General features: G+C 37.3%; 1 gene segment (V, D, J or C); it reads left to right on the top strand.

Annotated features, from left to right (window-relative positions):
• Positions 1-1,147: 1,147 nt before the first annotated feature.
• LOC116876846 lies at positions 1,148-11,982 on the top strand. The segment is given in 6 exon segments: positions 1,148-1,200; positions 2,252-2,315; positions 2,422-2,461; positions 6,567-6,896; positions 9,493-9,528; positions 11,635-11,982. Coding segments are annotated over 6 exon segments (666 nt in total).
• The last annotated feature ends 1,789 nt before the right edge of the window (positions 11,983-13,771 follow it).

Genomic DNA, 13,771 nt, shown 5'->3' with positions numbered 1-13,771 from the left:
AGGGAGAGAGGAAGAAGAAAGGAAAAAGGAAGGAAAGAAAGAGAGAAATCTGAATTCCAAATTCCTACTCAGCCACTTAACTGACACAATCCAGGAAAGTTACACAATCTTTCTCCCAGGGTTGCTGGGGACAGAAGAAAGTTGTATACAGGACAGTTCTAGCACAGGATCAACACATCATAGAGTCCTTTCTCATTACAATTGACCTGCTTCACTGAGCCATCTCAGCTAACACAGAAACTCAGGGGACTCTTTGAAAGTCCCACTTTCTGTCCTCCAAACAGTAAAGTTTGCTTTATTTTGAAAAGCTAAGATTTGTGAAGAGGAGAAGAGTCAAAGATAGTAAATCAAAGGATATTTTTACTCCAAGATTTTTCTTCATTCACACTAGAGTGTAGAAATGTAATAACCTCTAAAGCAATAACTACAGTAACTTTTTAAAGACTTTATTTATTTATTTGACAGACAGAGATCACAAGTAGGCGGCGGGGGGGTGGGGAGCAGGCTCCCTGCTGAGGGGCTCGATGTGGGGCTCGATCCCAGGACCCTGGGATCATCACTTGAGCCGAAGGCAGAGGCTTTAATCCACCCAGGCGCCCCAACTACAGTAATTTTCAATATTCACCAAACTTTGTGAACTTTCTACAAACTACTGATCTATAAAACGTGCATACTTCTGCATAAAGTTGTGGGATTATTGTCTCATTTATTGTATAGAAGATTTTTTTTTCCAATTCTCATGATAAGCATAGAGCTCCCCATAGAGTGAAAAAGAGCTCAAAGATAGTGTGTTTGAAGCAAAACCTAAAGGACAATGCAAGAGTGTTGTCCCCAAAGGGAAGATAACAAAGAATTGTTATAACATGGGTGTTTGGTGAGGTCTTCTGAGTTCTGATATTTCTTTATACCAGGAACATAATAACATTAGGACAGATCATACTGAAGTCTTTCATTGGTGCTAAAGCAAACATTCCTTCCCTCTCCTTGCCTTTGAAGAACAGGACTGCCACTGCCTCCCCAATACTGATGCATGACCATCTTGGAGAAACAGTACACGTAGGGCTGCAAGCTGTCTGGGGTTTCTCTGGAGAAGGCTATTATGCATGGTACCAACAAAAAGAAAGGGATCCCTTGAAATGAATCCTATATGATTCAACCAGTATTACCTGTAAGACCAGCCCAATTCTGGCTTGGGCACAGGTAAGAAAGACAACAGAGACTTTTACCTGATAATCCTTAACATCCTCAAGTCTGAGGAAGGCCCCTGCTATAGTGCCCGCTGGGATCTCACAATGTCACCAATTCAGAAGGGACCTGCAGGAAAACCTTCTCCATTACTAACCTTCAACTCCTTTCTCTCTTGAGCAGCCACAGCAAACAAAACTGCTCTGAATCACAGGTTCATAAGCTGTGAGAACAGGAAGAGCCCTTTGGACATACATAGCCCAATGTCCACAAAGCAAATGGGATGTGGCGTCCCAAGGATGACAAACACCTTATCCAAAGCTAGTTAACCACACAGGCAGAGTGACATGTGCATTTCTGAAGATCACAGAATAGCTTCCAAGAGGCTTTTTCTTTCAACATATCAGAGAACTGGGTTTTGTTTTCAAAATTTTGGTTTAAATAGGAATCTATTATTTCATGGAAGATAGAGTTCTACAAATTTATTCCTTCATTCCAGGAATAATATGTCATTACACAAATTATATTTCTCATTTTGCATTATGTGGTAAAAAAAATAATTTTGCCAAGTCATAAAAGTAGCTGGTTACAAAATGAAGAACATTGTTAAAAATTCTCAAATAGATATCTGTTGATATAATTGCATTTTGGATTACTAAAGAGTTTCCTCCTTTAGAAATACAATCCCAAACTGCTAACGGAGCAGGATCGTTTTTTGTGAGAACAGAGGGGCTTCTCCTCTGATGCTTCTCTAAGCAGTTTCACACAATTGAATACCTGGAAATCAAAACCTCTTAATTGACCGAATACTTTTCCTGGTAATTTAGATAAGTAGTTGGTTGACCAGTTACTCCCTCTCTGTTTTTTTTCTTTTGCTCTTTTTATTTCTGTTTTCTATTATTTCTGTGATTACTGCCTCCTTGCAAAACAGATATTGTTGTCAGTTAATTTGAGGAAAACTTATAAGATATCAGATGCCAGGAAGCTTATATTCAAAGACTTTCAGGGAAATGCAGAAGATCAAATTGCCAATACAAGATTTCTACCTGCTGGTCCTGCCATGAAGCTCAGGAGAAGGCTGGTGTTTTTGTAGAACCTCTAACCAGTGTGATAACTCAGGCTGGATCAAGATATTTGCACAAGGGTGTGAAGTGTGTAAACCTGGCGATTCACAGACCTGTACCCCTGGGGGGAAAATATATTATATGTTTATAAAAAATAAAATAAAAAAAAAAGATATTTGCACAAGGGACTAAGCTCATAGTAACTCTCCCAGGTAAGAAACTCTGCTCTGTTTTGACCCTGTAAATGGTAAACTGATAGATGTTTTTTAGGAAAAACAATGTAAGATCACCTCAGCATCTGGACAGCAATTTTGCAGCTACTGGTTACTATATATGGAAATAAAACTACTTTGCAAATGGTTTATTTACTTCCCTGTGTATAAGCAGATTAAAATTCTACTTTTAGGATATACATACACACCCAAAAATAGACTCAGGCTTGAAATTAAAATTATTTTTAAGACTGTGCCTACAAACCATTGGTGTGACTTATTAGTTCAAAATGCTTTTCTTCTTTTTTAAAGATTTATTTATTTATTTGACAAATAGAGAGAGAAAGAGTGAGCACAGAAGCAGGGGGAGTTGCAGACGGAGAGAGAGAAAAGAAGCAGGTTCTCCAATGAGCAGGGAGCCTGACGCAAGGCTCTATCCCAGGCCGCTGGGATCCAAAATGGTTTTCTTCTAATTGGTCACTTAAATGAGAAACGCTTTGATTAAGTACCTCTGGTATTAATAGTTTTCCTTTCTTAATGAATAGTGTTCCTTTCTTTAATAACCTGCAAAATGTATGTGATCACTTTTGATCTCATTTTTATCAGCAGTGCAAAAAAAAAAAAAAAAAAACCCTCTTACGGTAAATGACAATAGAACATCAATTATCCTGATGAGCAGTTCTGAATTGTAAACCAATACCCTGGAATTTATTAGGGGGTAATTTCGAGTTCAGAGAGGCAGTCTTTCAGGAATAAATATGTTATAAGACTCTGTAACAACTCATCTCGTCTCTAATTAGTGGGGATTGCATGCTGGAAAGAGCTTACTTTACAATCAAATAAAATACTCAATCCTCAATATGTAGAAAGAAAAAAATATATCTGTAAAAACATTGCACATTCATTTATTAAATACTTTTTGATCCTCTTTCAAAACAATAAATAATAGCTGTAAGTTATCTCTAGTAAAAGAAGTGATATCGCACAAGAAAACCCTTTAAAGGAAGAGATAGCTAAGGGTCAAGAAAATGGTGAAGAAAAGTAAAATCAAACTCCCCAACTCATGTGAGTGAGCTGGAAAAGACAGAACCAAGCTGTCCAGGCAGAGAGGGGTCAGTTCTTCCATTCTCAACTGCATTCATATCTAATGTGATTTTGCTTGAGCTTTATCTTTGTTTAATGTTAACAAGGTCCATTTTTTTTAATTTATGTAAATACTGAAAAAAAATGTGGGCACAATTTTAAAAGAGGCACAGAGAGATTGCTGTAAAAGTTTTTCAGGTGAGACTAGTATGGCTGGAGCAGAATCAAAGTGTTTGGTCCTGGCACAAAGCTCAGGGTTACAGGTAAATTTCTTTACATTCTAAAGTATAAGGTAGGGAGGGGAGGCTGGCAATGCAGGCGCCACATACTAGGTGCTGGTGCTGGCTCAGAATGCACTGGGTGTGGTGCAAAAAATATGAATACTGTTACGCTGAAAAGAAATAATAAATAAATAAATAAATAAATAAATAAAATAAGATTATAAAATAAATAAAACATAAAATAAAAAAAATTAAAAAGAAAAGAATTCTAGGCTTTGGTCCCAGTTTGGTCACAAATAGCAGCAGGATCCTTGGAGAGGTAGGAAATTCCATCCCAGTCCTTGGGGATAATTGCTGCTTGACCTAGCATGGAGGATATTAGCAAGGAGCTAACTAGCTGCAACAACTGAGGGTTTCTAAGATCAACAATTTGGGATTTCTGTGTTGAAAGTTTTGTAAAGAGGCTTATACATCTTATTTATTTGATTTCAAAAATAACCAATGGAAAAGAACAAAAAATTGCTAAACTTTCATTTGTCAGAGGATGACTAATATCAAGTATGAAAATACTTAACTGTGTAAACATATTCAAGAATGTATAAGTTAAGTTTTTCCCCCTAAATTCCATCTACTAAATTTGTTCATTCTTCACTAGCCTTAGAGATGAAATTTTGCCTGAATGAGGGAGAACATCTCACAGGGACGTTTCTAGCATACTGGGTCTGCACAAATAAAAGTTTTCAAGAATTTTCACAAAGGCGGTAAAACATTGAAAAAGTGAAAGAAAGTATATATTTTGCTGTTCTTAGAGGTTGTGATGATAGGCACATATGAATTCCTAAACTGAAAAACAAGGTTCTGGTCTCTTTTTTTTTCCAACTGACTGCATAATCAATGTGCATTCTAGCAATCGAATTAAATAATGCTCAGTTAACTATTCTACTGAGAAAACTGTGGAAGTTCAAGACATATTTTATCCAAAAGAATAAAACACCGAGAATCTAAATGAGGAAAAGGGACAGAAGATAAAAAACAGTGTGTTATTGTCCAGAAACTTTTCAAGTTCATCATTTGATTTTCAATTTCTTTACTATAATGAATCAGTATTCCTATTAAAAAAATACAAAGTTTCTAAGATGAAAATTAGATTCCTTAATATTTGAGTAGAGGTTAAAATTATGCAACTATCATGTGCAGTTGAAAAATTAACTTTTAACATGCTTTTTATTTTTTTTAAAGATTTTATTTATTTATTTGACAGATAGAGATCACAAGTAGGCAAAGAGGCAGGCAGAGAGAGAGGAGGAAGCAGGCTCCCCGCCGAGCAGAGAGCCCGATGTGGGGCTCGATCCCAGGACTCTGGGATCATGACCTGAGCCAAAGGCAGAGGCTTTAACCCACTGAGCCACCCAGGCACCCCTAACATGCTTTTTAAATTAAAAACAAAGTGTATGGTTATAGCAATATACAGTGTCTTACTATTATAATCAATAAAATACTATTTGCACTGCAAGCAAGATGTATAAACTTAAAATAAGTACATTATCATCTAATTCTACTTATACCATGAATAAGAACTCATTGTTTGCTTACTGAATTAATATGGAAATCAGGAGCTTTGCTACAAAGGTAGAAATTCTCATAAATTTTTTTTGAAAAATAAAAGAATATTAAGAACCCCCCCAAAAAGAACTTTTTTCCTTCTCTTCTTAAATGAGAAATCCAACTCCTCTCTCCTTAAGAAATTGAATTATTAAACTAACTCCAAACTAGCCCAAAGAGAATATCAGAAAAGTACTTGAATTTCATTTGGAAATCAATTTTAAAATGTTTCTAACATTTGTAATTTCAATCATTAAATTAATAGTAAATGTATAATCAAGTAACATACCAACATTCAAGTGACACATCCTTTAAAACTATGATGTTTTGTTAAATATTTTGACATTATTTCAAGAAAGTCTGGAACCATAACTTTTATACTACTAGTTATATATCTATTTTATTCAGCAGGTGAAATTACAGAATATTATGGCATTCTAAAAATGTTTAGCAGTGTTCTAGAGCAGATTGAACTTTGAGGGGAGATGCTGAGAGTCCAAATTCTTCATAGTGTGTCTTCTTAGGGTGTCTTCTTAGTTATACCTAAAATACAAATGAAATTCCAATGTAAAATGTGTTTTCAATGAACATTTTCCAAAACAAAACAAAATTCTGAAAAGTGTGTTACTTGATAAGGTTAATATAAAAGCATTCCTGAAAATAATAAGCTTTGCAATAGCAGTTTTGAAATACTGCCCCTTTGCTTCTAAATTCAAGGCATTATAAATCATTGGGAAGTACAGTTTTAAACATTGTCTTACTTAAAACCCTGGAGTCGTTCAGATGTGAGATTGAGATATTTTATAAAATCAGGAATTAAGAAGGAGACCTCCACTACTTCAGAGTGGGCATGGGATCCATATTTGAAGAGTTAAATGTCAACTTGATAGATGGCCAAATACATGTTAGTAGAACCCATTCAAAAATGAGCGTGTACTGTTTCAAAAAATCTCACATTTTAATCCAGACTCTAACGCTTACTAGCTGTGACTTTGGGCAAGTTATATGACTTCTTGAATCTGTTTTCCCACTGAAAATAAGAACAATCAATACCTCATAACCCACTGTGGATGAAAGACCATGATAAGCACTAATTCTAGAGCAAATTCCCCCCTCATTTCACTCTGTGCTAGGAGTTCCAAACCACACGATGTTTGTATTTCTCTAATAATGTTTTTAATTGCTATTTTCCCCTACAGACAAAAGCCTTGATGCAGACATATTCCCCAAGCCCATAATTTTTTTTCCTTCACTTGCTGAAATAAAATTCCATATGTCCGGTACATATATTTGTCTTCTTGAGAATTTTTTCCCCGAAGTTATCAAGATACATTGGAAAGAAAAGGATGGCAAAACAATTCTGAAATCCCAGCAGGGAGACACCATGAAGACTAAGGACACATACATGAAATTCAGCTGGCTGACCATGGCTAGAGAGTCATTGGCTAAAGAACAAAAATGTATCATCACACACGAGAGTAATAAAGGAGGGATTGATGAAGAGATTGTTTTTCGTTCAATGAAAAAAGGTATGTGCATATATGGACATATAACCTCCCACTACCTATTTTTTTCCAAAGGAAATACCACACCTTTTCTGTTAAATATTAATGAAAAGAAACAAATAGAAATCTTTCTAAATGTTGTTACCTTTAATGGTAGCATAAATGTCCTGCTATTTCCTCAGTGAACTGAAATAATATGGGCTTTGAAATATTAAAAAAGAAAAAGGAAAAAAAATTCACTTATTCTTTCTCACCTCAGTTTATCATCCAAAATATGAAGGGCACAATGATTTTTTTAGGGTCATTGTAGAGATTAAATGAAACAATACACATGAAAGCATATAGCAAATTTGCACACCATATATGTTTAAAAAGAGAGTCCACTTTTGACGATCATACTTAGTCAGGAAATAAAAACAATTATACATCTTTCAATAATGTTCTACTCAGAAGTCAAAGTCCCTCTCACTTCAACCTGGTCTACTCAAGGTATAACCCATCAACAATGAGTTGGTGACAAGATGCTATTCATTTGATAGAACCAGATCCCAACTCAACAAAAAACAAAACAAAACAAACAAACAAATAAACAACAACAAAAAAAAACCAGAATAATTTGGGTGCTGAAGTTTTAGTATGGTCTTGGGTTTTTTAGATTTGAATTTTATATACACCGTAAGGTAAAATTTGGTAAGTAAAGATTGAATGAGGCTAACGTGTACATATATTCTTCATTCAACCCAATGAACGTATTTCTTACGTTTGGTAAAGCTGTTCAGCAGCATTATTGCAGTCCTGGTGTATCCCAGGCCAGGGAGGGATGCAGGATGAACTACTGTCTCAAGGAGGATCACTACAGTAGAGAGAACATGCTTTTCCTAATCACTCTGGGTCACTTGTGATTCAGGCATGGTGTCCCAAATGAACCTCATTGGTGCAGATACTGGATATATTTGGACAATGTGGGCAGATGGCTGAATGTGCCCTGGCCCTGTGGTGATCCAGTAACCCACTAGACTCAGTGAAGTGCTGGCATTAACATCACAGACCAAGACCCAGTGGGCCCATAAGAAGGAACCAGTTTGTACTTTTCGCTGTGGTTCACAAGCCCTTGGGAAGTAGCAGGGAACAAACACTAACAAGATGTGCAAAGACCTTTGCAGTATACCACTCTGAATTGCTGAGGTGATTCTTTATCTTCTTGGATCTTTAGTTTTTCTATCAAATTGGGGTGGAACAGTTATCTTCCCTTTTTCCTGGCATGTGGTGAGGAAGAAGCGCAATAATGTCAGTGAAAATGCTTGTTTTTGAAGACATAACATGTATACATTTATTCATATATTTATTGTATTTATGTATGTTCTTCCCTAAAATAACTGAAGGGAGACTGAAAACAGTCTGAATTTTTTTATTTCTACAACTAAGAAACAGAGAGGAGGCAAATGAGCTAAGCATAAGTTTAATGTAACCACTGGGCTGAAGTCCTTTAGGTATTGATTTTTATACTGATCAGTGTAACAATAATCTATAGTAACATCCCATGGTGATGATTATAACAAAGGGAGAAGTTCTAATTTATGATGTGTTTTACTTGGGAATTAAATTATGAAAGGAATGTCTCCCAAGGTCTTCTCATAGCAAAAAAGCTAGTGAAGCCATTTTGTTAATGTCTTTCCTCAGCAAATTTCTAATGCTGTTTCGTGTTTGTTCTTTTTGTTTTTGATGAAAACTAAAAATATATAGAACATGGAAGCCCAAATCGATGAAGTGATTTTGAAGAGGTAAAACTATCTGGTCCAAACTTTCAACCAAGCTTGATTGAGAAAGAAGTATTCTTTCTTGGGTGGGAGATTTTAGTAAAAAGGACTTTAGTTGTGATGAGCACTGGGTGATGTATGGAAGTGTTGAATCACTATGTTGTACACTTGAAACTAATATTATACTATATGTTAACCAACTGGAATTTAAATAATAATTTTAAAAGTAATAAAATAAAGTGCAAGAAAGGGCCGATACCAAATTTTCTGCAGCTTTAGGAGGTCAAACTCACTCCCTTGTCTTTCCTTAATACCCTCATTTTAGCCACGGTGTTATACGATAATTTGCATTTATTATCCTTTGAACTTTTTTAGGAAATACGTGATGTCAAGAAATAATTAGTGCTAACAAGGGTGGGACAAATTGGCTACTCAATGAATGATCAAGCTGAGTCTGTTCATATGGAAATTTCTCTTATGTGTTTATCTCCAAAGAATCAGAAATTCAGAATCATTAGCCCTTAGCCTGGAAAGCGACCTTGAGTGGTGCTGTACTCATAACTCCTTGCCCTTGGCCCGGTAATATGTTAGTTAAGGTCCACAGGCCCCTTGAGTTTGGACATCGAGGGTAGATCAGCAGAACTTCATGTGCAGAAATACAATATATGAATTGATCTACTGAATTACAAAGAATCAGACCAAACATTTCAGGAATTGTGGGGCTCATATTTGCAATGGATCTCTCCTCTCTGTTTACTAATTGTTATCTATTTATCATCTACCTATCCATCTATCCACAACACAGACACTTGTCTAATAGTAGATATGAACATTTGAATAATACTTGCTCTCATTTATTTTAGAGCTCACTTCTATTGATTCTACAAAAATTGAAGATGGTAAGTTGTTTTTTTTAATATTTTATTTATTTATTTGATAGACAGAGATCACAAGTAGGCAGAGAGGCAGGCAGAGAGTGGGGCGGGGCGGGGGGGGAAGCAGGCTCCCTGCTGAGCAGAAAGCCCGATGCGGGGCTCGATCCCAGGACCCTGGGATCATGACCTGAGCTGAAGGCAGAGGCTTTAACCCACCGAGCCACCCAGGTGCCCCGAAGATGGTAAGTTTTTGCCTATGTTTGCCTTCATGTTATGCTGTAGCATTTTTTCTTCCTGATCAACTTAACTTTTGAACTCCCCTGGCTTCAGGTAGAAACCTCAGAATAGCTGGATCTTGCAAAACAGACTGAGTGATATGTGAAGTCATCTTCACACAGCAAATGCTATTTGGGTGTGATAGGACTATAAGTTAGGGGTACAATGATGTGATCTGAATTCTTTCAACAATGGACTTCATTTCTGGGGCCTTTGTTTCTGATTAAGGAAACCTGGTATTAAGTTGCTTCTAGTGCTTTTTTAAATCTTTGTTCTTGCTGGTGATTAATAACATGAACACCAAGAGGTTCTCATACAGAAGGTGTTATGCTGCACCATGAGTGCATTTTGTTTAATTCTCTTAACACTCATTGTGAAGGATTTTATTCCCATTTTACACATGAGGGCAAGGAACTGAAATTAATTAAGTCCCTTGAACCGTGCCACACAGCGAGATCTGAGGCTTCAACCCAGACCTTCTGAATCAACAATCCAAACACTTACTCAGTTTTCTATTCTTCTTCTATGATGTAATCATAGAGCAAGAAATCCCAAAGCTAAGGCCCTGAGACAGGTGTACACATGGGATGGGGAGCAGTGAGTGCAGGGCTTCAAGTGCCACAGACTAGACATTAACAACAGCCTTTTAAATATTAGTTGCATGAATATGGGTACAGTAGTTAACATTTTCTGAGCCAATGAGGAATAACATGAGTAACACTTCACTCTGTTACTGAAGATATGATGTCAAATAGGCGGAATGTCTAGCATAGGGTATTTCATTTAGCTGATGCATTGTAAGTACTGGTTTCTAGCCCTTTCTCCCTGCATATGTACAAAGAATGTGGCTAGGACCATTGACTCTAGCCCTACTCATCTACCCTCTATGAACACAATCAACCATGAACCTACTATGAACACAATCAAATTTCCATTGATTGTACCCTTGATAGGAATCTCATTGATGCACAATATGTAATGGCTGAGATGATTCTAAATCAGCAATTCAGGGGTGCCTGGGTGGCTCAGTGGGTTAAAGCCTCTCCTTTCTGCTCAGGTCATGATCCCAGTGTCCTGGGATCAAGCCCTGCACATCAGGCTCTCTTCTCAGCAGGGAGCCTGCTTTCCCCTCTCTCTTTGGCTGCCTGTCTGCTTGTGGTTTGTCTGTCAAATAAATAAATAAAATCTTTTAAAAAATAAATAAAAATAAAAATAAACCAGCAATTCATGCTTAACTCTTTGTTGTCAGGGCTGTTTATTGAAGTGGAGGTTCAGAATTACAGAGTAGGTAAATGTGTTCTTGAATATTATGTTGCTGGGATAAAATCTGGCTTTGGGTACTTACTGTTTGACATCAGGCAAATTAGTTCTCTGTTCTCAATTTATTTGTGAAATGGAAATGAAAATAATCTCATAGATATTGAGAACTTAAATAAGATTAGAGCTTTGCACACAAACCTCTAAAATTAAATATCTGTCATTTAGTTAGTGGTTAAAGCATATGTGTTATTATTATTACTTACAGATACAGTAGGAATGAAGAAATGATAAAAGCTGCCTACCACCAGTGCTGTTTTCAGGTTGACTCATCCATCTAAGACCTAATCTTACTTTTTAATACTTGAGAATGTTCTAAGTGAATTTCCCAGAGGTTGTTGTTTGACTTGATGTACAAGCTGGATTCTGAGTTGTCTTGGTGGCAATGGTGGATAGATGTTTACTCTCTGGTTGTTTTGTGGTGGGGGTGTCCCTTCAACCTAGATATTCAGAAATGTATAATGTGACCCCCCCCCCATTAATAAGACCTGGTCTTTCAAAAAAAAAAAAGTGAAACTAATAAATGACCTCTTTTAGCCACCTTGCAGCGACAGCTCAAGACCACCTCTGCCTGCTACACCTACCTCCTCCTCTACTTCAAGAGCCTGATCTACTCCACCATCATCACCATCTATCTGTTTGGGAGACCAGCACTTGGTGGCAATGGGAAGAGTTCCTAGCACATGGTGGCACCAAGGATCCACTTTTCTCCATTGGCTATTGTTGTTAAAAATCTTTCTTTCTTGGTTTGCGTTATTTCAGTTCATACATGCATTTTTCAATTGTGTCATTTCTGCAGAATGGGTTTACAAATCACTGGGCAAACAGAAATTTTCAGTCTGCAGCAAGAACAAATTCTGCCATGATGCAGAGGCGGGGCCATGGGGCATCCGCAGTGTCTTCAACACCACTCTCTCCTTAATGTCCACCAGCTCCTCAGCCACCCAGTCCCCGTGCCTGAGTACAGCCAGCATGCAGCTTCTGTCCCCTGGGGCTCTTTAACCAGGTAATTGCCAGGAAGACTTTTATTCTGCACATCCAAAAATAAAAGAATACAAGAAGCCTTTTATTCTACACATAAGCTGCAATCTTTGCTACATGAATTTTGTACTATTTTACAAAATAGGCATAATAAAAACAATTAAATGTCTACTTTGGCCTCTGTGTACTTTCACTTGGTGCAACCTGAGAGTCCAAGGTGAAGGACAGCATGACAACTGAGCCTTCCAATTCAGCAGTGATTGTAATAATGGTCAATTCCACATTTCTAATTTTTTCTCTGAGGTAGTCCTTATGATGCCTTCTTTGGGGGCACCAGCTGCAAGAGAGCCACAGCCAGTGAAGGTGCCCTGGTATTTCTCCTTCAAAGGTCAGCAGATTCACTCATTTGGTTAAAGACGCTCCAGTGGTGACAGTATAACCTGTCGCATGACTGGTGGGTGTGCTCAGACCTGTCCCAGTGTGTCACGGGCACCACGTTCCTGATCTCACAAGAATCCCATGACAGCGGCACGAACACTGGAAAGGTAGGGTGGGGGAGGAGTTAAGTGCTTGGACTCTGAACCCCAAGTGCCTGGATTGAAATCTTTGGTCTACAGCTATTTGAACTCTCTGTGCCATTATTTTCTCATCTGTCAAATGGAGTTACAATGTGTCCTGGTCTCCTGGGGTTGTGTGGATGAGAAGAGTTAATTTTGGGGATACATGGGAGTCCTAAGCAGCATTAGCATCTACTGTTGGCAGCTCTACTTTAGAAATAATAGCTAACACACCCACCCAGCCACCCACACATACAAAAGGTATGCATTAAGATTTATGTGTGATACCATAGTACCATTCACAAAGGTCCCAAATTTACTCAAATGCCCAGTAAGAAACTAAAAAATAATTAAATGATATTATATGATGGAGTAGTATGCATCTACAAAAAATATAGGTTGTCAAAGAAATGTAAAATTAATCAGAAAGTGTTGCTGAAGAACTATGCATGCCAGGACCTTTCTAAAATTCTTTTTTTTTTAAAGATTTTATTTATTTATTTGACAGACAGAGATCATAAGTAGGCAGATAGGCAGAGAGAGAGAGGAGGAAGCAGGCTCCCCGCTGAGCAGAGAGCCCGATATGGGGCTCGATCCCAGGACCCTGGGATCATGACCTGAGCCCAAGGCAGAGGTTTTAACCCACTGAGCCACCCAGGCAACCCCCTTCTAAAATTCTTAAGAGTACAACTTCACATGGTTCCAAAATCAAAACACTCTAAAAATGAAACGGGAAATCTTCCTTCAACCACTGTATCAACCTCCCCAGCACTTACAGGTCACACTTCAGTTTCTTGTGCAACCCTCCAATTTTTTATTTATGCAATATGAAGGTACATATAAAAAACAAATCCACACGAACTAATTTTCTTCCTTCTAACACAAAGGGAGTGTACAACATACAATATTCTGCACTTCTCATTTATGTATCCTTGAGCTCTTTATATGTCAGTATACAGGGACATTTAGCTCCAAAGTATTTTACAGGTGACTCTAAACTTTCTAAGAGACATTATAAGGTCAGTTCCTTGTGATAGACCAATGGATTATTTCCAATCTTTTACTATTATAAAATATGCTGAAATTATAATATTGCCTTATGTCAATATATGCTTTATGTTACTATGGACATGTGG

This window comes from Lontra canadensis, unplaced genomic scaffold (assembly GCF_010015895.1).
Source record: "Lontra canadensis isolate GAN:19392208 unplaced genomic scaffold, GSC_riverotter_1.0 scaffold48, whole genome shotgun sequence".
Lineage (NCBI taxonomy): Eukaryota > Metazoa > Chordata > Mammalia > Carnivora > Mustelidae > Lontra > Lontra canadensis.
The sequence above is the reverse complement of the archived record's forward strand: the minus strand, read 5'-3'. Positions and strand labels throughout refer to the sequence as shown.